General features: G+C 38.7%; 1 protein-coding gene across 1 annotated transcript in view; it reads right to left on the bottom strand.

Moving 5' to 3' along the window:
- Window positions 1–411: 411 nt before the first annotated feature.
- The window catches only part of LOC139478500 (angiopoietin-1 receptor-like), a 70,570-nt gene continuing 45,837 nt past the window's right edge, over window positions 412–25,144 (bottom strand). The window contains exons 3-5 of the mRNA XM_071260990.1: window positions 12,775–13,002; window positions 5,787–5,933; window positions 412–596 (exon numbers count right to left, since the gene is read on the bottom strand). Of these exons, the coding sequence (XP_071117091.1) occupies window positions 412–596; window positions 5,787–5,933; window positions 12,775–13,002 (560 nt within the window). The remainder of the gene's footprint in view (window positions 597–5,786; window positions 5,934–12,774; window positions 13,003–25,144) is intronic.

Genomic DNA, 25,144 nt, shown 5'->3' with positions numbered 1-25,144 from the left:
AATCATACCAGAAGCAGAGTCCATCAAAATGGACTAGAATTTGACGTATAGGGAGAAATAGCTGTGAAACGCTTATAAATGGACAACTGAAAATCTGTGATGACACCAGGTGTTGCGAAAAATATGTTGTTATGAATCACTATCAAATATTGATGTTTCCGGGTGTTCTCGAACAGCTGAGCGTATCCTGCCCCAAATGGAAGAGTGTAATGGATGTGGAATATTGAACATGAATTATGAACAATACATTACATCCTGACACGAACTGAAAAGTTTGAAAAAAGAATGTTCCTGCAAAATCCGTGATATGATTGATTTTTTATGTTACTTGACTATCACCTGCAAGCGGATTGTTTAGACGACAGACATAAATTTCTTACCCCATATGAAAGAAGGCACTTATGAAATGTATTAAGTTAAGATGTTAATCAATACAATAAGCATACTTTGTAAACAGTCATCTCCCATGAAACCCCTGGTACAGCCATCGGAACACTTCCCAGTCACGTGATTACAAATGTTAGATGACGTCGTACTACAGTGACGGCTTCTGCAGCTGTAGTTACATCCTTGTCCATACATCCCATCGACACAGGCTGAAATTAAAGGATAGTTAGGATTACTTAACCTATTGTTTTAGGCAGTTTGCTTCAGAATACATTTTTTAACTTTAATCAACAACACCCATTTGCATATTCATTATCACACATTTATGTGATGCTTTAACATGCTTATTATTACTTTTTATCATTTGGGTCAGTGTCGTTGTACAGAGATAGATCGCCAAATCGACGAAAACAAGGACAATGAACCTGTAGAACAAACGAATTCAGTCCATCCAGCTTATAAATCAAGCCTATGTTAAATCTTGTCAACCTTTTCCAAACGTATCTAAAACTTTGCTGATTAAAGTTTTGTTGACCAACGTGGCATAGCTGTTACACATGTGTATCAGAAAAAAGTCATACGGACGAAATCTAACATAAATGTTGAATACTAAAGATTAAGAAAAAACCATCATATTATGTTGGTCATAATGAACATTATTAACATGAATCCAGCACCGTGTGATCTGACCTTTTTTTAAACTCTTGTCTGCTGTAAATGTACGAGAACTAATGGTTGGGGACATGAACAACTAACACTCATGTGTGTATAACAAACTTCGTTAGAGTACTGTGAAAAAGAAAATATCAGTGAGGAGTGAGTGAGTGAAAATGTAATGTCGCATCGGCATTATTTCAGCCATACACCGACCAACATCAAGTTACTATTTTCACATTAGAGTCATTTATGCCAAGTTATAATTCAAAACAATTTATGAAACATATTTGATCAAAACAATATCATGTATACAGTTTAAAAACACTGGCTATAATTCACCAGTAACCAAAGCCAGGCCACCTTCCTGGGATCATGGGGACTTAGGGTGTCTCTGCTTCCTGCACGATATCCCAGCAGGATTTACAATGCTAGCCAATATTAAAAAATACTCAGCAATGAGTTGGCTTCAAACACCGGTTGATGATAGTTACATCGATTATGATAGTATTACGTGTCACACAGGGGGACAATAATGTTACAATACTTAACCTCCTGGACAGAGCCTTCATTAATGTCAGTTGATGACAGCATCGCACCAAGTATAAAAATAAGCATTTATTTTTCACATACATATTTAAAATTTGTTATACAGATCAACTTCTTTCAAGTAGTTGATAATGAGATGCCCGCTGGCATGGGAAAAGAGATCTTTCAGATTTAGGCTTTGATAATGTGATAATGTAAATGCGATTGCATAGTCCACACAGACAAGCAATTTATGCTTCACTGTGAACCTTTCATCACAAGGGATACACTTAAGAGGTTCGGCTTATCTGTCTTAAGCAGATATTTGTGGGTAAACCAACTGTGGCCAATACGACATCGTCGTAAAACGACCTCGTCATGTCTCGACTGACAACCAAAGTAGGTATGACCGATTGTTGGTTTCAATTTGTAAAGTTTATTGCTTCCTACCTGGGTATACCACCTCTTTTGCATGAGATCCCGAGTATAACTCTTGATGGTTGGTTTGAAATCACTGTACGGGATAAGTATTGGAGATAAGGGTTTGTCAAGAGCTGCTTTAGCTGCAGCTTCGGCTTTTGAGTTACCTGTTATGCCTTCATGACTTGGTAACCAGCAAAAGACGATGTTACATTGGCCAAATTGATCATTATATAGTTCTAAAAAGTCTAGGATAATAGGGTGAGATGATGAGACAGTTTTAAGTGCCTGAAGGCAAGATAACGAATCAGAGAAGATGATGAAATTTTTAGATTGGGTTTGATGTTTGATATAGGACAAAGCTGTTAAGATAGCTTTGGCCTCAGCAGTAAGAATTAAACTAGAATCTGTTATTCTTGAGGAGACAGTTCTGTATCCAATGATGGTGGCACTTGCATCTTTGTTTAATACTTTAGTGAGACTATTAATTTTGATGCTGAAAGATGTGACTGATAGTGTGCTGACGCCCTGGGGACGCCCTGGTCTTGATCGAAATGATCAGACAGGGTAGACCCCACTCGTAGTTGAAATTGTCTGTTGTTTAAAAAATGAGATAAAAACTGAGCTAATCTGCCCCTCAATCCAAATTCATGCAATTTTTTAAAATACCATTTATACACGTTGTATCGTGTGCCTTCTCTAGATCGAAAAAGGTTGATACAGTATGTTGTTTGTTGGCAATGGAATTTTTAACAAAAGATTCAAAATGCACCAAATGGTCAAATGTACTTCTGTTTATTTTCGGAAACCACACTGGATGTCACTCAGGAGGTTATTGCTTTCCAAGTACCACACTAATCGATTGTTGACAATCCGCTCCATGGTTTTACATACACATCTAGTTAATGATATTGGATGGATATTGGATGGTAATTGGATGGATCTGTATGATCCCGTCCAGGCTTTGGGATAGGAATAATAATAGCATTGTGCCACGAAGTAGGGACACTCCCGGTTGTCCATATTTCATCAATTATACTAAGTAACGTTTCCAGAAATGAATCGGGAAAGTGTTTCAGGAGATGACAGTGAATGCTGTCGGCTCCTGCTGTAGTGTCATGAGCTTGCCCTGAGGCAGTATGTAATTCATGGAGTGAAAATGTTTCACTATAGTCCACACCATTATCAGAGTTAAAATTTACTTTTTTTCATATCCTGGTGTTTTTGAAACCTCTGAAATTGAGGGTTATAATTTGATGATGAGGAATGATTTGCCAAATTTCACCAAGTTTGATGGCAATTTCAAATTTAGTAGTTAAAAGTGTATTCCCATCTTTGAGATGGTGAACTCCAGATTTAGATCCTGTGCCCTTAATCTTCTGAACCATGTTCCACACCTTGGACATGGGTTTGCGGTAATTGATCTTTGATACATAGTTCCTCCAGGATTGACGTTTGTATTTTTAAAGGTATGTCGCGCATTAACGTTATTCAAGTTGTGGACGGATGTCAGCGGAAATATTTAATTATCAAACCATTTGTAGAAGTCTCAAAGAGCATTTAATATATCTGAAAAAGAATTGCATAGGATCAGCAAGTGTCAGGTTTTAGTTTTTCTGTACATAATGTTTAGAATAAAGTCCAATTGGCTTTTGTAAAGTTCCACCTTGTTGAAGGTGGCTCGTCAGACAGATTAAGAGTTGTAAGTCGTGTTGGAAAATGGTCACTTCCACAAAGGTCATCATGGACCGACCATTCGAATTCATTTAAAATATTTGAATCTCTCAGTGAAAGATCTAGGGCAGATAATGAGCCAGTGACAGGATGAAGATAGGTATTAGAACCATCACTGAAGATGCATAAATCATTATTTGATATAAAATCTTCAAGGACTTTTCCCTTATTATTTGTATCAGTACCATAAGGAGATTATGACCATTAAAGTCGCCCATGATGATACAGGGCTGAAGATCTGATTGATGGATAGTTGAGGAAGGTGGAAGATACTGTGAACACAGTGTAAACACTATGTTTAAAGTAAAACGGACAGTAACAGCCTGTAGAGTAGTGTTAAGTGGAACAGGACTATGGATTATGCCCTGCTTCACCAGGATAGAGGAACCTCCTGTAGCTTTATCACCAGGAGGGGAAAACAAGTAGTAAGAACTGTACTGATGGATATAAAATGGATCTGTGTTTTCAGATATGATTCTTAGAGACAAAAAGCTGACGGTTTAATATCTTGGATTAAAATTCCTCTTAGGACCTCTGGAATTCCATTGTATAATGTGTTGTGGATTTATGGAGGTGCTTCCACAGGTGAAATGTCACGTTACCTCCATGTCCAGAGGACCAAAAGAGTTATGAACCTCTCAAAGAGAGGTGCATGCCTTTGGTGTTTGCAGCTGTTCGTTTTGCTGCTTCTTTTTCAATAATTTTCTTTCCTTGTTTGTAAGTTTAACAATTTCTGGTTCTGGTTCAGGTGTTGATTTCGGAGTCTGAGACTAAACATCTTTTACAGTTTTGTGTTACGAAGGTGTCACACCTGGTTTATTGGTTGAAGCAGTAGGAAGTGGCTGGACAGACTTGACCCATTTTAAATCAATCTGGCAGTAGTTACACTCCGATGTTACAATAACCAGCCTTGATAGATTCAGGGATAGTCGTTTGGACGAAGGTGAAAAAGTAGATGTTGGTTGGTTCAACCACACAATCCTTCTTGAAAGCAAATCTTTTGACAGCTGTAACCGACTCTTGTTCAAGTTCCTAGGCTATATTGTCTTCGGATAAGCCAGACAGGCAGCGAGCTCTGTCACGGATAATGCCCTTACACAAGTTCAGTGTTTTGTGCATTGAGACAACAATCGTCATTTGGACAAACTCTTTTAATTTGAACAGAGGCATTGTGACATTTATAACCTCTTCGCAGATACCAATGATATCTTTGGAGATTGCAAATGGGTTCAATTTCACTGGTTCTTTGTCTAAAGCTTCAATAACCAAGAAATGAAGCCAACAGTCGGATCGAATTGGCGTAGTAGCTCATCAGATTCAATGTGTCGTCTTTTTTAACCAGGGTGTTGGGAAGCCATATCAAAGGGAAAGTACTTATGCACCCCTTTTTCCAACCCACCATGGAGTGTCAACATGAACAGTCTTATGCTGCAACGGATCTCCAAGCTGCAAAGACCGAGGATAAAGGAGTGGTATACTCAAATTTGACACGAAGAGCTATGGCATTCTACCAAATTAAAGGTCAGGCTGGTTCGGCCCATGACAAACAATTGGAGAAGTTCAGACTTTGGAGGTCAGCATCACCAGATTGGCCCATGAGCAACCGCCTCCTCGGCAGAGGGCTTTATACTAGTTTTATATCTATGTGAGACATCTATGTGAGACATTTAGAATTCATTTATTTTTAAATACCAAAAGTGTGAGCGAATCATTGTATGCACAGGGCACGACACGACCAGCCGATTGATAGAATCGGGCCCATTCTACCGCCCGTCTAGGCAAAGTATGGGTCGAATGAGCACTATTGTCGGCTCTGTCGCCCTAAACAACCAGACTCGCTTCCTCTGCCGACACGGGGTCGCAGCCCACGGCAAACAGGCTGCCCAATTCGGTCGCCTTTTACGATCAGCAATAGGGTGCTGAGGACACATTCTCCTCTTCCCCTGGTCCCAACGGGGGAGAAAACATCAGCAATATATTTATTTCTTGCTCAATCAGCGCTGATGTAGAAGATATGATATTTGATTATCGGAAGCACAAAACAATGGCACCATCTTACTTACGTCTGGAACAGTCTATCCCTGTCCACCCATCTTCACACCCACCAGGACACGCTCCTGTACGTCCATCACAAGTAGTCGAGGCTGTCTTACAATATCGGGAACTGCAGTCAATGGCACAGTTCGGGCCATATTTCTCCGAGGTACATGCTGAATAAAGTAGGAGTGAAACGTATGTTTGTGTATCTGTAATGTATGAAAACATATTATAGCCGCAGTGACAACTGGAAGCATAAAATCTGTATTGTAAATGGCATCATTGCACAAAATGTTACCCAGTTTGGAAAATAAACGTTACTGTAAGATTTTGTAGTTGATTTGAGTCATTTATCGACTGTTTTCTGAAACGAAATGTTTAAATAATTCATATTGAATTATTTAAAATATCAAAGATGGCTTATATGAAAAGCAGGATAAAGTCAATGCGTTAATGAATAGAAAACGAAATATTGCAGTACTTTCTACATCCTTCTCACAAGCTCCCAATGACACAGGCCATTCCCTTAACATGGATTGGCATAGACAACACATCAATACATAGTCCTTGAAGTGCTGAGTTAATGATATCGTTTTCCTTTATTACATCTTGATTTTTAAGGAATCTCCTGATATATGTAAATAAATTACTTATAGATATCATTAAATGTTGTTGGTTTTACAACATGCATATCTATTTCACACTGAAAACATTTATATATACAATGATTGTAAATCAATACACAGTGTCTCTTTTGCTCACGAAAACATAACCTACTACAAATCTGATCAAGCCTTTGACAATGGCAATTTGAATATACCAGTCACAAATATTAGCATTATTCTATGTCAACTGGCAAAAACATGACATAAAGCATTTTAAATTGATCGTGATTCCTTCACAATGTTTCAGCGACACTTTTGTGTGTGAAACATATTGCATGGCGATTTTAATGGCAGGTGTGATATATTACTGATGTGAAAATACATTTTAAAAGCTTCAACAAAAAAATTCAACAACCCATAATCGCGATGTGCTGTTGCATATTGTTGATATTATGACATTTCAAGTATTTCTTTCTGCAAGATTGAATCTCAGCTTAAAGTTTGTTTGGTGTTTTTGAAAGTATAATCCAAAATATATACTGAACATGGATGTATTTTTATCCGGGCTTAAGTCATATGAAAATATATAAGTGAATGAGTAATATACGACGTTCTGGACGAAGCATGAAGAAGAACAGCTCGTCAAAACACATTCCTAAATTTTTTGTGAGCGAAATCGCCAAAACGCAACAAATTGCGTGCACATCATTGAAAACGTGTTTTGTTTCACGGGAGTGAGTGAGTGAGCAAATGTTGCTTTAAGCCGCATCAGCAATATTCCAGCTATTCGCGGCTAAAAAAACAAAATCAATTTCCTTTAGTCAATATTATTTAAAAGTGATGACGACGATCACTAAAACTTCAGTCCTTTATCACAGTAAACAGTGAAAACTGACATTCAAAATTTAAAATCTATATCTTTTCATACAGTTTAATTTCTTTCAAATAGGCTAAAAGTACGTGGTTAGAAACGGTATTGAAAAGTTCAGAAATAGTGTTTCACGGGAAGCATGCAGAATAGGGCTATAAAAGACAGATCTTTAAAAGCCACATCACTTGTTGCTGCAGGCGTAAAGGGTACCGACACAAGAAATACCAAGATTAACAGTAGAGGAACGTGAACGTGCCTTGGGCAAGCTTCAAGTTGGTACGTCAAGTAGAGTAGTTGCACAACGGTTTCAATGCCATCAGTCAACAGTCCTCAGGCTACTGAGCAGATACCAGCAGACAAGAACCACCAGAGATCGACCACGTCCGGGTCAACATCGTGTAACTACACCATGTTTGTCGTGGAAGAGTTAATGCCCTTAACTACAGGAATAACATATTGGCAAATCACGTCATCCCGTTCTTTCATCAGCACCAGGATATGCACACCTTCCAGCAAGATAATGCAAGAGCGCACACAGCACGTGTTTCAACACAGTACCTGTGCCTCTGCTTCCATGGCCAGCCCTGTCACCCGATCTATCGCCAATTGAACATCTATGGGATTACCTGTGTCAACGCCTCTCACGTCGTCCGCATGTACAGAACCTGAGAGAACTTGAAGATACACTACGTCAAGAGTGGAATGCCCCCGAACAGACTTATTCGATCAATGAGAAGACGTTGCATGGCCTTTGTTGCTGTCAATGGCGGACATTCCTGATATTGACTTTTTATTTTAACCCTATGTGTCTTCCTTACACTGATGACGTAATTGTAATTACTGTGTGGTATTCCTGTTTCCTTTGTCGTCTTTGTGAATAATCCGTCTATGTCTGTTCTAATCAAAATCGGTCATTGCTCAAGTTGTTTTTGTAATATTTCAAGATTTATTGCTGGTGCGTTTTCAATGCTGTTCAGTATATAATTCGCTTTTTCAACGAAATTCACTTTTCTATATTATCACATGTTGAAGGTATTCTAGAGTTGTTTTTGGCGATTGTGGGCACACTACTGGGAGGCATCCTCACCATCTGACTACGACTGACCAACATGGGATGTGCAAAGCTCACGACCAATGTGGCAGCCATTGGCACTGTCCTCTGTTCTCTGTTCTCTCACGTTGGTCTGTGACAATCAGAACATCAAGGGTCTAGATGTCAGCAGGTAAGTGTCAGCTATTACAACCAGGGGAGGGTTAAGGTGATGGTAGATACGTGTCATCTGTCATGACGAGAACATCGTGTGCCCAAGTGACAGTTATGATTGCCAGACCATCAATGGTTTAGTTGGCAGCAGGTGAGTGTCAACTGTTATAACACTACACTCCAGATTGTGTATACATGTGTATACACCTCTTTATCATGTAAGTCATTTACACCACCCTTTTTCACGCCACACGCAATAAGCACAATATTAACATGTAAAGTCTACTTTATCTCAAAAGTACATAGGAAATACGTAATTAATAAAACACCGATATAGGTACGTGTGTTGGCATGAAAGTAATTAACTATATGTATATATATACTTGCTGTTATAGTGAAATACAAACCCAACCAAATACGTTTGTTTTATTTTGCATATAGTAAAATGAACCAATTGGGCAATTGAATACTTCACAACAATAAGGCATATGTCGTGTGTACATATTTATTTGATCATTGTTTCATAGACTACTGAAAATCGACTCATTTACGAAAGAGAAATATTACAAAACAATATTTGGTTTAAGTCAATGTGACAGGCGGACGTTATTGTAGACGATAACAGATTGTTGGACATGAACAACAATATAACACTTTTCCGAGTGATGTTCTTGTACATTCTCGTCTCATTTTCTAAACAGCAAAAAACTGACATCATCTAGGGAAGTGCGAGGATAACCGACTTTGACATTGCCTACATATTTCAGGAACTCCATGGTCAGCGATACCGGTTGTAATTGTGAAGCAACGGAGTTCATGACCCTATGTGGAGCTGACGGTGTGACATATTTCAATCCTTGTATAGCAGGATGTGACTCTCAGAATGGCACTGTAAGTAATTCATTCTCTGTATGGCAGGACGTCAGTCTCAGAATAACACTGAAAATATATTACTCCTCATATGGAAGGATGTCAGTCTCAGTATGAGACTGTAAGTATCTTACATCTTATATGGCAGTATGTCAGACTCAGAATGACACTGTGAGCATCTCATTCCCTGTATGGCAGGATGTCAATCTCACTGTTTAATACGGGCAATGTCCTGACGTCTGTATTTGTATTTACTCTTTTCATAAAAGGAATAACTCATGAATATTAATGACCTCACGACCTAGTTTGGCGATGTTCGTAGAAGTGAGTTTTGATGTATTGCCATAGCATTTGTACATTTCAATCAAATTATAGGTCATAATACTTATTTTAAATAGACAAAATAGCAGTTTGTAATGCGGGTTTGTTTACGTAGTACACATTCTCAACAACAAGTGCGTTTAGTTTCGAATTTGGGCCCACCTCGAACTTTCGATTAGGCAAACCAAGTTAGCTCCCTTCTCGAACCACCGATAAAGTGGTTTCGCCCTTCTTACGACAAGCAAAGGTTACTGAAGATCAATTCTAGCCCGGACTTTCAAGTAAATATTCAAATATGATATGATTACACTGTTATCACTAATCGTGATGTAAAGACTATCAAGACGACTAATGCAGTTTTGATGCAAGTCATAATGCTTTAACATAATAAGCCGAACAATCAGTCTGGTAAAACTGACAAATTGTTGTCAATATGCATGTTGTGGAGAGTTCTTGTAATGTACACATTTCAAATATAATCAAAGGCAAAAGTTATTGTGACATAACAAAGAGAATCGGTAAAAACATGTTACTGGCATGAATGGCATTATAGCACCAGGAAAGAACATTTCAGAAGGTAAGATTAAAAACTGTCCATATGAAGAGCGCTTCTGCCATAGACAAATGCGAGTGTGTCTACCTTGTGCATTGATGCAGCCCTCACACTCGACTCACGACAATTTTATAGTATTATGAGGAAGGATAAGCCTCCTCCAAAGTTGTTTGAGAATTTGAGAGAGACGCAAAATTCGTTCCACTGAGAAAGGTGCGATTGATAATTGATGAGGGGATCGTGGTGGTCAGCATAACGGATGAACGTTGTTCTGAGAACAATACTGCTACACAAATCTGTTGCCAGGGATGGTATGGGTTGTGAGAGTTCTCTGCGAGGTGGTGCGGTCACCGTGAAAAATGTCTCAGGCGTGGTTGTTCTGTTGCTTTTGTTACATTAAGTGCAACATGGTGTTCTTATGAACGCTGAATTGACACGCGATGTCACGGAGTGAGGTGCCAATTTCAAGCATAACTACGGCTCGTCATCTTTCAGTTTCACTTAGGCATGAAATACAACTCGAATACACATATTGATATATCGTCGTGAATACATCAATGAAATTAAAGACGTTATGTTCATGGTTGATGCCGCACTACATTGCCGCTTATTCACTATCATCAAATTGACTACAACATTACTACAATGAATATGTGAATGATCATGCCCTTACACCAACATCATGTCGCAAATGAGGTAAAATTCACACCAAAATGAGTTGAATGTGCCAAACTCAATACATGTTGGAAGAACAATTTGATAAAAAATCTTCCATTCATTATCAGCAAATACATCTGGTGGTCTCAATTTCCTCCATGTACTCCTATCTCACAACAACAAAGTTTGATGACAAAAGCGAACTCCTCATTATCCGAACCTCAAAAAGGCCGTGACCTGACATTCACAAAAGCATTCATGGAAGAATGACTGTTCTTGAAAGTGAGCTTTCTTCATTCCGCAATATCTACAAGAGGGCTCCGACGAAACTGTAGAAGTATCTTCAGAACCAACTGAAGTAGAACTTGACTTTTTTTACTTTGATGAACTATGCTTTCCTGATTTATAACCCTGCGATTCCTTGCCTGATAACCCTGACTGCCTAAAACGAACCCTATGAGTTAAAAATAATCATCAGCCAAAGTAGCAGCCTGGTGTAAGTGATCCACTTTCTGCACATCAAGATATGTCAGCATGTCCACACTGCTTAAAATCGTCCAGCAAACCCAACTGCCTCAAACTATCAAAATCACCACTGACCTCCTTTAAAGTACACCATCTGTCAAACAAAGTCTTCTTCTCTCTAGCAAATTCAACAAAAGTAGAATCATCCCTTTTCTCAGCAAACCTTAACGTTTGCCTATAAGTTTCAGGAATCAATTCATAAGCCTTGGGAACTGCAGCCCTAACAACATGATAATCAGAACTCCTAAACTGTCCGATCTTTTCCTCTAAAAACACTTTGCAACAACATGGTCCACTGATTCTGGGGTCATTTTAAGCTATTAGCCACCTTTTCAAAATGTAAGAAAAACTTTTCAACCTCACGTTCAGAAAAGGATTGAAAAAGTCTAATCTGCTTGGAAAGATCATACGATCTATCACCTGTTGAGATACTGAGAGAGAGACCACAATGTGAATCAATTTTTTTCAGCCTTATTACTTTTATCAGTTCTAACTCCTAATTGCTTAATCCGAAATTCTTGCTTAATTCTTTGTTTATCTTTCCCAGCTTCACATCTCATGTTTGCTTTCTATTTTCAGCTTCCTATTTGTTAATCTGAATGTCTCTTTCCAATACTAATATATTAAAAGCCAAAATATGATTTTTTCATCAACCAGAGCCAAAGCATCAACAGGCAAAATATCTTCCTCAACCAGGTAAGTTGTCAAAATTGTTTGGACATCGGCCTCAATATACCTGATTTGATGTCAAGTTTGTAATATTTCGCCGATTAGGTCTGTTCAGACTTTCTGAGTATACACTTGTTCCGTAGAAAGATAGCTAAAAACTACCTGCACTAAACATAATATTAATTTTTAGACAATAAAATGGTTATCCAATAATTTTGACAATTAACTTTATTTTTTACTAAATTTCGATCCCAGACGGGACCCTAATTTCTATTACATGTCGACTTCCATATTGGAACAATAAATTTAGTTTAGAAATCTATACATAAAAGAAGTGAAACCAACTAACTGCTATAAAAATAACAATTGTATTATAAAATTATTTAGTTTTAAACTAATTACAAATTAATACAAGTAATGTAAATTCATAAAGAACTCAAAGGCATCACTAATTTTAGTCCGTTATAAGCATATATACAGCATAAATACAGTAAATGGACGGGACCAAAAAACAGTTATATTCATCTCTTTGTTATAAGCGTGTTCGTAATAAACGGAGTGGCAGTACAAAATTCAATGGCAGTTCAAGTACAATGACAGTACAGAATACAATACAAGTGGCCAAAGCACAATGTCGGTGATAATAATGTTGTGAAAACGTGATATTTGCTTACCTATACCTGTAAAGACGTTAATTTAGGGTGTGCTGAAAGTGATCTGTCTTGATGTGTATACTTACTCCACACCTGTACCTCGACAAAGTCCAACACAGCACCATCTCCATCATTATCAGTCTCTGTGTAGACAGTCAGGTAGCGCCAGGTTCCAGGACATGTCACATTCAGTACGGCAGAGATGTCTGTACCGTCAGGACGTCCAGTAACTGTGTGACACAGACTTCCTTCTTTTGGGTCCGATGAATTCGTAACAGAGGTGTAGAGTTGGACGCCATTACGCCGTGTTCTGTCTGAAAAATATATGCACCTGTATTACATAAAGGCTCATTGACTGTAGCGAGTATCCTATATTAAATGCCATTACGTGGAAAACTTAAATCACTTGTATTTTCTAAACAATCCTTCCATCGGAATTGAACAAAACCTGCCATACATGTGCCTATGAAGATATAATGAAACTGATTCAGATACATTTGGACATATGATATACAATTTTGTATGATTTTTTTATTCAGTTGTACAATATTTGCTGAAGTTTGGTTCTCCTTGTATTTTGCATATATACTGAACAGCATTGAAAACGCACCAGCAATAAATCTTGAAATATTACAAAAACAACTTGAGCAATGACCGATTTTGATTAGAACAGACATAGACGGATTATTCACAAAGACGACAAAGGAAACAGGAATACCACACAGTAATTACAATTACGTCATCAGTGTAAGGAAGACACATAGGGTTAAAATGAAAAGTCAATATCTGGTATGTCCGCCATTGACAGCAACAAAGGCCATGCAACGTCTTCTCATTGATCGAATAAGTCTGCGAATAGTGTTGGGGGGCATTCCACTCTTGACGTAGTGTATCTTCAAGTTCTCTCAGGTTCTGTACTTGCGGACGACGTGAGAGGCGGTGACACAGGTAATCCCATAGATGTTCAATTGGCGATAGATTGGGTGACAGGGCTGGCCATGGAAGCAGAGGCACATTATCGTTCGCTAGGTACTGTGTTGAAACACGTGCTGTGTGCGCTCTTGCATTATCTTGCTGGAAGGTGTGCATATCCTGGTGCTGATGAAAGAATGGGATGACGTGATTTGCCAATATGTTATTCCTGTAGTAAAGGGCATTAACACTTCCACGACAAACATGGAGCTCTGTTCGATAGTTATGACTGATGCCGCCCAAAACCATGACACTCCTTCCCCCCATCGATCTGTCTGTACAACGCAGTCATTGTGGTAACGTTCTCCACGTCGACGCCACACTCACAGTCGACCGTCAGCATTCCGTCAATGAAAACGGGACTCATCAGAGAACAGCACACCATGCCACTGCCGCAATCTCCAATGACGATGCCTTTTGGCCCAACGCAGACGTTCTTTTCGATGTCGATCAGTGAGTATGGGTCCAACATATGGACCACGAACACGCAGCCCTGCTGAGCGGAGTCGTCGACGTACGGTGTCAGCACTGATCAATTCCGTCGGCCTTGTACGGTTGCTGCAGTGCTGGTAGCCGAAGTGTACGATCACGAAGATGCCGACGAACAATATGGCGATCCTGACGTGGTGTAGTTACACGATGTTGACCCGGACGTGGTCGATCTCTGGTGGTTCTTGTCTGCTGGTATCTGCTCAGTAGCCTGAGGACTGTTGAATGATGGCATTGAAACCGTTGTGCAACGACTCTACTTGACGTACCAACTTGAAGCATGCCCAAGGCACGTTCACGTTCCTCTGCTGTTAATCTTGGCATTTCTTGTGTCGGTACCCTTTACGTCTGCAGCAACAAGTGATGTGGCTTTAAAAAGTCTGTCTTTTATAGCCCTATTCTGCATGCTTCCCGTGAATCAAAACACGTTTTCCATGATGTGCAAGCAATTTGTTGCCTTTTGGCGATTTCGCTCACAAAAAATTTAGGAATGTGTTTTGACGAGCTGTTCTTCTTCATGCTTCGTCCAGAACGTCGTATATTACTCATTCACTTATATATTTTCATATGACTTAAGCCCGGATAAAAATACATCCATTTTCATGGTGGTGCGTTTTCAATGCTGTTCCGTATATTTATTGGATAACGTTCAATCGAAGCACATGTGTACTGTTTTTTTTTTAATGTTGCTGAATAGTACAATATTTCTAACAAGACGATATTACAATTTGAAATTTTAACCAGCGACAAACAATGTTCTACGGTTTTCTACTGTTAATTATGATTATATCCGTATTATTCTCTGATTGTGTGGGGGCGGTCGGGTAGCCTAGTGGTTAAAGCGTTCGCTCGTCACGCCGAAGACCCGGGTTCCATTCCCGACATGGGTACAATATGTGAAGCCCATTTCTGGAATATTGCTAAAAGCGGCGTAAAACCATACTCGCTCACTCACTCTGATTATGTACAAGCTCTAAAAGTATTTACTCGTATTCAGATCATGATGACTCACTGAATACAATCCGCCTCAGTAATGTGGAACCAGTCCAGTTTGGGAACAAGGAAGTTCAGTATGGTATTTCCTGAATATTCTCAGAAACACAAACAATTGGCGGTCATTATCTGTAGGCACTCGTGAAGAGCAACCTCCTCGTGGTGAGTGCTGGGTAACGCTAATCGCTCTTCCCCCGTGTGGAACCGGGGTAGAATATTTCCACAGCACCCCATTGCTGGTCGTAAGAGGCGACCAAAGTGGGCAGCCCGTTTGCCGTGCGTTGTGTCCCCGTGTCGGCGGAGGACGGGAGTCTGGTAGTTGAGGGCACTGGTTCCTGGAACTGTGTTCCTTTGTCCAACACACTACTTCGACCCTTACTTCGCCTAGACGGGTGGTAAGATGGGCCCGGTCTTATCAATCGGCTGGTCATGCCAGGCCCTGTGCGTAATATTGTATATGCACACATGTGTTGTATTTTGATGTATATTTTGGCCTTGGCCATGCATAATTTGTGTGAATTAACTATTTTGGATTATATAAATTGCCTAGAGTCTTACGCCAGAAGGCGGTGGCTCATGGGCCAATGTGGTGATGTTGACCTCCGAATAATATATGTCTCCAATTTCTGTCATTGGCGGAACCAGTCTGGCATAGAGTTGGTAGATAAATGTAGCTATTCGCGTCATATTTGCTGGAGTATAGAACCCCTGTATCCCTGGTGTTTGCATCTTGGATATCCGTTGCAATGTAACACCGTCACTGATGACGCTCCATGGTGGGGGGTGGGGGGGGGGGGGGGGGGGGGGGTGGGGGGGGTTGGGGGGGGGTTGGGGGGGGGTGGGGGGGGGTGGGGGGGGGGGGTGGGGGGTTCTGAAATACTTTCTGTCATCATGTCTCTCCCACAACTTGGTTCAAATAGAAATGAAAAAAAGAGAAGACTAGAAATTGACAATTCAACGGACAGTGTATCTCAAAACATAGATTCGTGGTCTAGATTTCTGGTGATTGAGGCCCAGGATCAACTGCCCCTTAAACTCAACCCTTTTGCGATTTCAAAACCCGTTTCTAGGATTTGTGGCGAGGTTAAGAATGTCACGCGTCTCCGTGGTGGTTCCCTCTCGGTGGATTGTTTGCGGAGGCAGCAATCTCTTAATCTTTTGTCCATTCATGTATTTGCAAATGTAGAGGTTGTTGTGTCCGCACACAGGACATTGAACTCTTGCAGAGGTATTTTTCGCGATAGAGCTCGTTGCCTGGCGGATATGTCAGAAGATGAAATCACTGCAGAGTTGGAGGATTAGGCTGTCACGGCTGTTAAACGCTTTACCATGAGGAAAGAGAGTGGCATTCACAATACAAATACATATATGCTGACTTTTGCACGCTCATCTATTCCCCAATCTATTAAAACAGGTTATAACAACATCGGAGTGGAGGTGTATGTCCCCAATCCACTCCGATGTTTCACTTGTCAACACTTTGGACATGGTTCAAAATCATGTCGTAACTCAGTGGTTTGTTCTCGCTGTGGTGGCGATCATGATGGAACCAGTTGTACAAATGCCGCCAAATGTGCTAACTGTGGCAATGACCATGTCGCCTCATCCAAGTCCTGCCCTGTGTGGCACACAGAATCTAAAATAATCAAAATTAAATGTGAACAAAACATTTCCTACAATGATGCAAAACAACTTGTAAAAAAACAGTCAACATCTCCCTCAACTTTGCATTATTCTACAGCTGTTTCCCGTCCTGTCGCTACTTCCTCTATTCATTGTCAGACTGATTTGTCTTGGATTATAACTGATCAACCAGTTCCAACCAAATCAGTTACTCCTCCAAAGTCAGTTGAACATCAGCCTAGTTACTCAATCACTTACTCTACAGCAGAAACTCAGACCAGTAATCAGAGTGTGGGTCAATTTGACCCAGCTGTTACAGCACCAGCTGTTGACATCGTACACTCATCAAAAAAAGGAAAGAAAAAACTGAACATACAAGCTGCCAGGGTACCCTCTCCACCAGAGGTACCAGTTCACAACTCCTTTGAACTTCTGGACATGGAGGTAACTCCGTCTTTGGAGACCAGAAGGAGTTCCTCTCCCTCACGTTTGCGTGGGAGATCACCAATTGAGCCACCATGAATCAATCATCAAATTTAATTCAATGGAACTGTAGAGGACTTAGGAATAATTATAATGATTTACAACTCTTAATCCAGGATTTTAAACCATCTGCATTATGTTTACAAGAAACATTTTATAAAGACACTGACAAATTTGATATTAGAGGTTATACCTCATACAATTTCTTTTCACCTCCAGGTGCTAAAGCCACTGGAGGTTCTTCAATTTTAATGAAACACGACGTCATCCATAGCCCCGTTCATCTTACTACTCCCCTTCAAGCTGTTGCAGTCCGTGAAACTCTGCACATAGTTTTTACTTTGTGCTCGTTATATATTCCACCATCTACTTCTCTCCGACAGTCTGAACTTCTAGTTCTCTATGATCAACTCCCCAAGCCCTGTGTTATAATGGGTGATCTCAATGGACATAATCCACTTTGGGGTAGTGTTCAGACAAATAATAAGGAGAAGCTTTTGGAAGACTTCATTTCAAACAATGACTTATGTATCTTTAACGATGGTTCAAACACATATCTACATCCCGGTACAGGTACTTACTCTGCACTGGATTTATCAGTTACAGGTTCTGCTTTATTAAACGAATTTGAATGGTCTGTCCATGAAGACCTATGTGGCAGTGATCATTTTCCAACCATTTTAAAACCTGTCTTACCTTCAGATGTTCCTCCTTCAACAAGGTGGAACTTCAATAAGGCCAACTGGCCTTTGTTTGAAATGCTTGCATCCACTAAATTAAAACCTGATCTGTTTCTTGACGCTACTGATCCTGTGCAATTATTTTCAGATGAATTGAACAAAATAGCAGATGAATGTATTCCTAAGTCCTCTACAAATCGACATATCCATAAACCATGGTTCAATTATGACTGCAAACAAGCTAGGAAGGCACGGAAAAAGGCTGAACACTATTTCCGTCGCCATCCCATGGTCCATAATTTGAATAAATATAAAATCTTAAATGCTACGTTTAAACAAAATAAACGGCAATCTTGGCAACATTATGTTTCCAAGATAAACTCGCGAACGCCCATGTCCAAAGTATGGAACATGATACAAAAAATTAAAGGTAAGGGTTCTAAATGTAGCGTCCATCATCTTAAGAATAGGGATGAACTACTAACTAATAAATCGGATATTGCAAATAAACTAGGTGAAACGTTAGCTAAACATTCTTCCTCCTCAAATTATGTCCCTCTCAATTCCAAAAATTTCAAAAACAGCAGGAAAAGAAAACTATAAATTTTAAATCAGATAATGGGGAAGATTATAATGAAATATTTTCGATCCATGGACTTCATACAGCTCTTGGACAAGCTCATGATACTGCTACAGGAGCTGATAATGTACACTATCAACTCCTGAAGCACTTACCAGAACCGTGTTTAGGAACCCTTTTGTTGATTTTTGATGATATATGGACATCAGGTAAGTTTCCTTCTTCCTGGCGTGATGCCATAGTTATACCCGTACCGAAACCTGGACGGGATCACAGTGATCCCTCAAATTATAGACCCATTTCATTGACCAGTTGCGTTTGCAAAACCATGGAACGCATGGTCAACAATAGATTAACATGGTACTTGGAATCAAATAATATACTTACAAATATCCAGTGTGGCTTTCGAAAGAATCGCAGTACCGTTGACCATTTAGTACGGTTAGAATCATTCGTGAAAAATGCAATCATTAATAACCATCATGCAGTGTCTATCTTTTTCATTTAGAAAAAGCGTATGACACAACGTGGAAACACGTGATTTTAAAGGATTTACATGATTTTGGATTGAGAGGCCGTTTGCCTGAATTTATATCCAAGTTTTTAACTGGCAGACAATTTCAGATCCGCGTGGGTTCTACCCTGTCTGATCATTATCATTAGGATCAGGGTGTCCCACAAGGCAGTATTTTGTCTGTAACTTTATTTAGTATAAAAATAAATAGTCTTTCAAAGGTTTTAAGTGATTCAGTAGATGGATCCTTTTTCGTGGATGATTTTAATGTTTCTTGTCGAGGTAAAAATATGCATACAATAGAGAGGCAGTTACAAATCTGTCTCAATAAAATTCATAAATGGTCCCTCGAAAACGGGTTTAAATTTTCGAAATCAAAAACTAATTGTATACATTTCTGCAGAAAATATAAGCCGCATAAGGACCCTGAACTATATTTAGATGGCACCCCTATCAAAATTGTTCAAGAGGCCAAATTCTTGGGCCTTATTTTTGATAGTCATTTAACTTTCCTTACGCATATTAATTACCTTAAAGCTAAATGCCTGAAGGCACTCGATTTGTTGAAAGTAGTTTCAAATTCTAAGTGGGGAGGGGATCAAACAACCCTCTTACACTTGTACAGGTCATTGATCCGTTCAAAACTCGATTATGGCTCCATCGTCTACGGTGGAGCCTGCAAAAGTAACTTAAAAAAACTGGATACTGTCCATCATCAGGGCCCAAAGGCTTTGCCTTGGAGCCTTTAGGACGTCTCCAATTCACAGTCTGTATATAGAAGCAGATGAACCTTCTCTTAAACATCGCCGTCTGAAATTATCGTTACAATATGTTACTAAATTATATTCAAATCAGTCACATCCAGCTTTTAATTGCGTCTTTACTCCCTCTTTACCAAGATATTTATAATAAAAAATCGTCTGTTGTTCCACCACTTGGAATCAGAATCCAGTCTGACATGTCTGCCGCAAATATTAAACTGCAAGATATAGCTCCCTTTCAACTGTTTACATCACCTCCTTGGTAAATGGTAAGGCCAGAGGTAGATCTTTCCTTAACAAAATTAAAGAAATCAGTTACTAACCAATTAATTTATCAACAATAATACCATCAATTAAGAAACACTTACGACACTTATAAATCTATATTTACGGATGGATCCAAGGATGGTGGCACAGTTGCTAGTGCCACCGTCATTGGATCCAGAACATTATCTTCACGATTACCTGATAGCAGTTCCATATTCACAGCAGAGGCAAACGCCATTTTTACAGCACTAAATTATATCAGTAATCAATCAAAACATACACAATTCATTATTTTCTCTGATTCACTTTCATGCCTTCAGGCAATTAAAAATATGTCATCTAAACATCCACTTTTAATCCAAATTCTCGAATTATTTAATGATCTTGCTACTGGCCAATATGACATCGTCTTTTGTTGGTTACCAAGCCATGTTGGCATCACTGGTAACACAATGGCCGATGCTGCTGCTAAAGCAGCACTCACCAAATCTGTGACACCACTTCTCATACCCTACACTGATTATAAACCTGCAATTAGATCTTACATTCGTGATCTGATGCAAAAGAAGTGGGACACAAAAGTAGGTATCAATAAATTACATGAAATTAAACCAAATATCGGTTACACCTACTTGGGCTGTCAGTCCAGATTTGAAGAGGTCATTATGCGACGATGTCGTATTGGCCACAGCAGATACACAAATGAATATTTATTAAAAGGTGAGGATCCTCCGTTTTGTATCCCTTGTGATGAAAGAATCACGGTCAAGCATGTCCTGCTTGACTGCATTGATTTTTCCATCACAAGGGATAAATATTTCAATTCGTCATCTATTAAGGATCTTTTTAGCAGTATCGATTCTCGTTTAATCATTGGTTTTTTAAAAGAAATAGAGTTGTGTGCAAAATTTTGATTGTGTTTTGTGAAATATAAATATTTTATGATCGGTAGATTAAATTAGCAACTGAGAATGTTAGTGGCTGTATCCTCGAGGGGGGTTAAAGTACTGTAAAATTATTGTCCTCCTGAGAGGGTACATAAGTTCCACTTCTTTCAAGGTAAATTTAGAACTACCGTGTTTTTAATCGTAGAATATGTGTCATTTTAAGATGTAAGGCTAACTCTGCCAATAATCGCCACCACTTGAAGGGATGATGTAAATCCTACTGGGACCCATGCAGGTAGCTAAGGTACCGTAAGTCCCCATGTTCCCCAGTATGGTGATCTCCCTTCAGGGGCTGGCGATCTATAGCCCGTTTTTATCATGTTATTGTTATGTATAAGTGTTATCCTTTTTTATGATCCCATACTAGTTTTAAAATCTTTTTCTGTGATAAGTCTAGAACTTTTTACTGTCCTTCGTTGGCAGGTTTTTATATAAGTAAAATTGTATTTATAAACATAAAACCTTCATAGTTACGATATGGCTGCAATATTGCCGATGTGACTTTAAATATAACTCACTCACTCATTATCTGTATCTTTATGCTCCATCTCGTCAACTTTTGAGTGCGATCGTTCAGCCCTTGCGTTAATCTGAGTTGCCTAGCTACATTTAAGGGGAACAACTCACTACCCTCTCAAAAATAGCTTCTTCCAATGTACGACGTCATCAAGTTGCAAGAGTATGTTCGAATCTCAAGAAATGACCTCACGATAGAACAATGTTTTATCGTGAAATAAACCACGCCTTATTCATTTTTTCTTTGCAATTCATCGCGTAGCTATCCTAAATCAGTATATACATGTATATATACACGCTAGGATAGCCAAGTCTTTCCAAGTCAGATGAAACTTTGTACATTTATAACGATGTTTTCCACCCATGGTAGATTATTAATGGTTTTAACCACGTTCTACATCTTTAATAATGAATTATATGAAATATTCGCAGAAACCATAGATCATGAGAATGTGTTAAACGACCTTGAAGTGAAACCTACATAATCAAAACAGTGGGATATTGGATATTTCGGAGGACTTGTCATTTCACTTTCAATACTTATTTCTATTAGCTATTTTCATACAATTTTTTTTATACTTTAATGACAGAACTTTGATCAACTGGTCAGTAATTCATTTTCACATAAACCCTCTGCACTGTACCGTCAGTTATTCTTCTGAAGTTGTTCTGGAACAGATTGTCTGAGTTACAAGCTTTATTGACAACATTATTAACTTAGTTTAAATATAAATTTAGGTTTAATTTTACCATCATGTTATGTTATAGGCAGTAGTGTTGATTGTAATAGGCAGCAATTTGATGGAGACACCGTATACTCCGTATCTCCGGGTACAGAGAGCTTCGCTGTGAGGAGCTTGTTTACGCTTTTAGGTGTCAGTTTCTAATAGGCTGGCAGAACGTATGTAAGAGCGAGACGCGGGCGATTCAAGGCATCCTCCTTCTCCTACTACTACTACGACCTGCGTCTTATCTACTTGCCAAGTGCAGACGCGGTACCTATAGGAAAACACCGACTGTTCTGTCTGCTTTGTTTTCTGGATTCAAGAACGGAGAACATGCCTCATTCAAGACATTCAACAGTGGCAAATTGAGGGCATTCGTAAGTACAGTGAATTGTGTAATGTAGCCTATTTTTTATTGCTGCTGCCACGTATTGTGACCCATTGTATTACCGATTTGATTGTGCGTTTCAATATACAGTAAACTACGTTTATAACGAACACGCTTAAAACGAACTGACGGATATAAAGAAATGTTTTGATCCCGTTCATTTGCTATATTTTTGCTGTATATATACTGTTTATATGCTCCTAACGAACTACGATTATAACGACCTATAATTAGAGGTCCCTTTCAGTTCGTTATAACCGTAGTCTACTGCAATTTGTTGATTATTCAGTGAGCGTGTGAGGTCATTTACAGATGTCACAATTTAGGTTTGTAGGTACTGCTTTCTGGGTTAATATGCGCGCTTCAATTTTGAAATCACCTTTAAACAATGCACAAAGTTGAAAATAAAATGTTTTGACAAAATCTAAACGTGATTCAAGCAATTGGTCACTATATCCCATTTTAATAACTGATCCTTAATTAAAATCTGACTAAAAGTTATTTTATTTTTAGAGAAATTATACCTTCCATCTATTAGCTTTTGATTTAGTCGACCTTCTTGGATTTCAAGAGAAGATATTTGGATAAGGTTGGTTGGTTGGTTTGTTGTTTAACGCCGCACTCATCAATATTAATATTCCAGCTATATGACGGCGGTCTGTAAATAATCGAGTGTGAAGGGGCAAAACATATATCAGTGGGAAACAACTGTAAAATGTTATATGTTGGGCAGCCAGACTTTGGATGACAGCTGCCGGTGACAGAATAGGTTTATTCCAATTCTGTTTCCTCATTTTCAGTTTTCTACTAACTACAGCATCACGCACTGACCTAACCCAATGTAAAAATCATTTAACAAGTTCGTCACCAATTCATTGGCATGCGATTCGACAGCATCCAATAAGTTGTGGTCCCAATTTGTAGCAGGCTGGTATTTTGGCCCATACTTTAATAACTGTTCGACGGTTGATATTGACAATACTACAGAAGTCACATGTGATTATATGACCAACAGGCAGGCATCAGTACATGATGGAAGTAGTGAAATTTACATGATGGAAGTAGTGAAATTTACATGAGCTACCCTGACCATGTTCTGCAACACGTTCCTATCATTAAAATGTTCGTGTGGAAAAAAAGATACCATTGGTTCTTAAATATATTAAATACTGTCGGAATTTATGTCTGCAAATGTTACTGCGGTTTAAGTCATCAATTTCCCTCTTCGCAAATTTCATATTGAGGAACATACGGTCTCTTTCAAATTCATTGGTGTATGTTTCTGGTTTGGTCAAACGTTTAAAAACATTAGTTCTTCTTTTGTCTCCCTGGTTGCGGTGAAGTTTTGGGCATGCCGGAGACAAAATATATTGACGTTGGCAGTTCGTTGGTTAGAATGACATACAACGTCATTACATCCATATGGCATTGCTGTGCACAACAGTCGAATCTAAATATTTTCTCTCGACATGCCATCAGGTCGACAGCATTTTAGGCTATTTGATATATATTATTTATGATATCATAACTCTTATGCAAAGGATTAATTGATTGATTTTCAGAATTGAAATGTTGGTAGACACAATTGGAACAATATTTGTTGATGGATGACTCCGTACAAAGGTACAAAGGGATATGAAACAGATGAGGCCAGCTCACTGGTCTCCTTTTTTCTAGTTCAGGTGGGTAAATCAATGGAAGCGAATTGGCTATTTGAAATTCTGATTCTCATGCAGAAAGAAACAGACCAGCATTATTACTCTGTTTGGATCTGTACGACATTAAATTAAACCATTCCTATTCTGCATTGTCATAACGTTTTCAAACAGTTCTACGTATTTTATATGAATATGTGTTCTTGTAAAGCATCAGTCCAATAAAGTCAGATACAATATATTGCTTCCATGTTTATAAGTGAAAGACATTGAATATTAGAACTGGGCATGGGTGAACCCTTCTAAACTTCGTGTTATCTTTGAATGTTTGGAATGTTTAACCTTGAAAATCAGTGTAAATGTCATCATAAATTCGTAAAATTCACAAAATGTACATGTTTCACTAGTTTCCCTTAATACATCATTAATAATTATCGCACTTTTTTGTAATGCAGATTTTCCCCCTATTTTACAATTATAATTATACCAAAAATATTAACTTGTTAGCTCAATATCCCTTTGTACCTTTTCATTCCATTTATTCAAATATATGGCCTATGCTTTCAGTACATCACTCCAAAACATGTTTTACGTATTATGAACGATATGTTTTGTAATATAAGATTAATCTTATTTTGATAATATTGCGTATCAATAAAGTCTAACCCATAAAAAAACAACTTCATTTGTTTTTTTCCATTTTGCTGTCTTGACCCAAACAGTTTCCGTTTTGTCTGTCAAATACTTTTTTGTATTTTATGCTTCCAAGTTAGTGATGTGTCTCGGGCTCAAAATGACCAAAAACCAAGAGGACTCTTTCGTTCCTATATATTTGCTGGATTTACCTGAGCGTAAATGACATA

This window comes from Haliotis cracherodii, unplaced genomic scaffold (genome assembly GCF_022045235.1).
Source record: "Haliotis cracherodii isolate W230 unplaced genomic scaffold, xgHalCrac1.p SCAF_4, whole genome shotgun sequence".
Taxonomy (NCBI): domain Eukaryota; kingdom Metazoa; phylum Mollusca; class Gastropoda; order Lepetellida; family Haliotidae; genus Haliotis; species Haliotis cracherodii.
The sequence above is the reverse complement of the archived record's forward strand: the minus strand, read 5'-3'. Positions and strand labels throughout refer to the sequence as shown.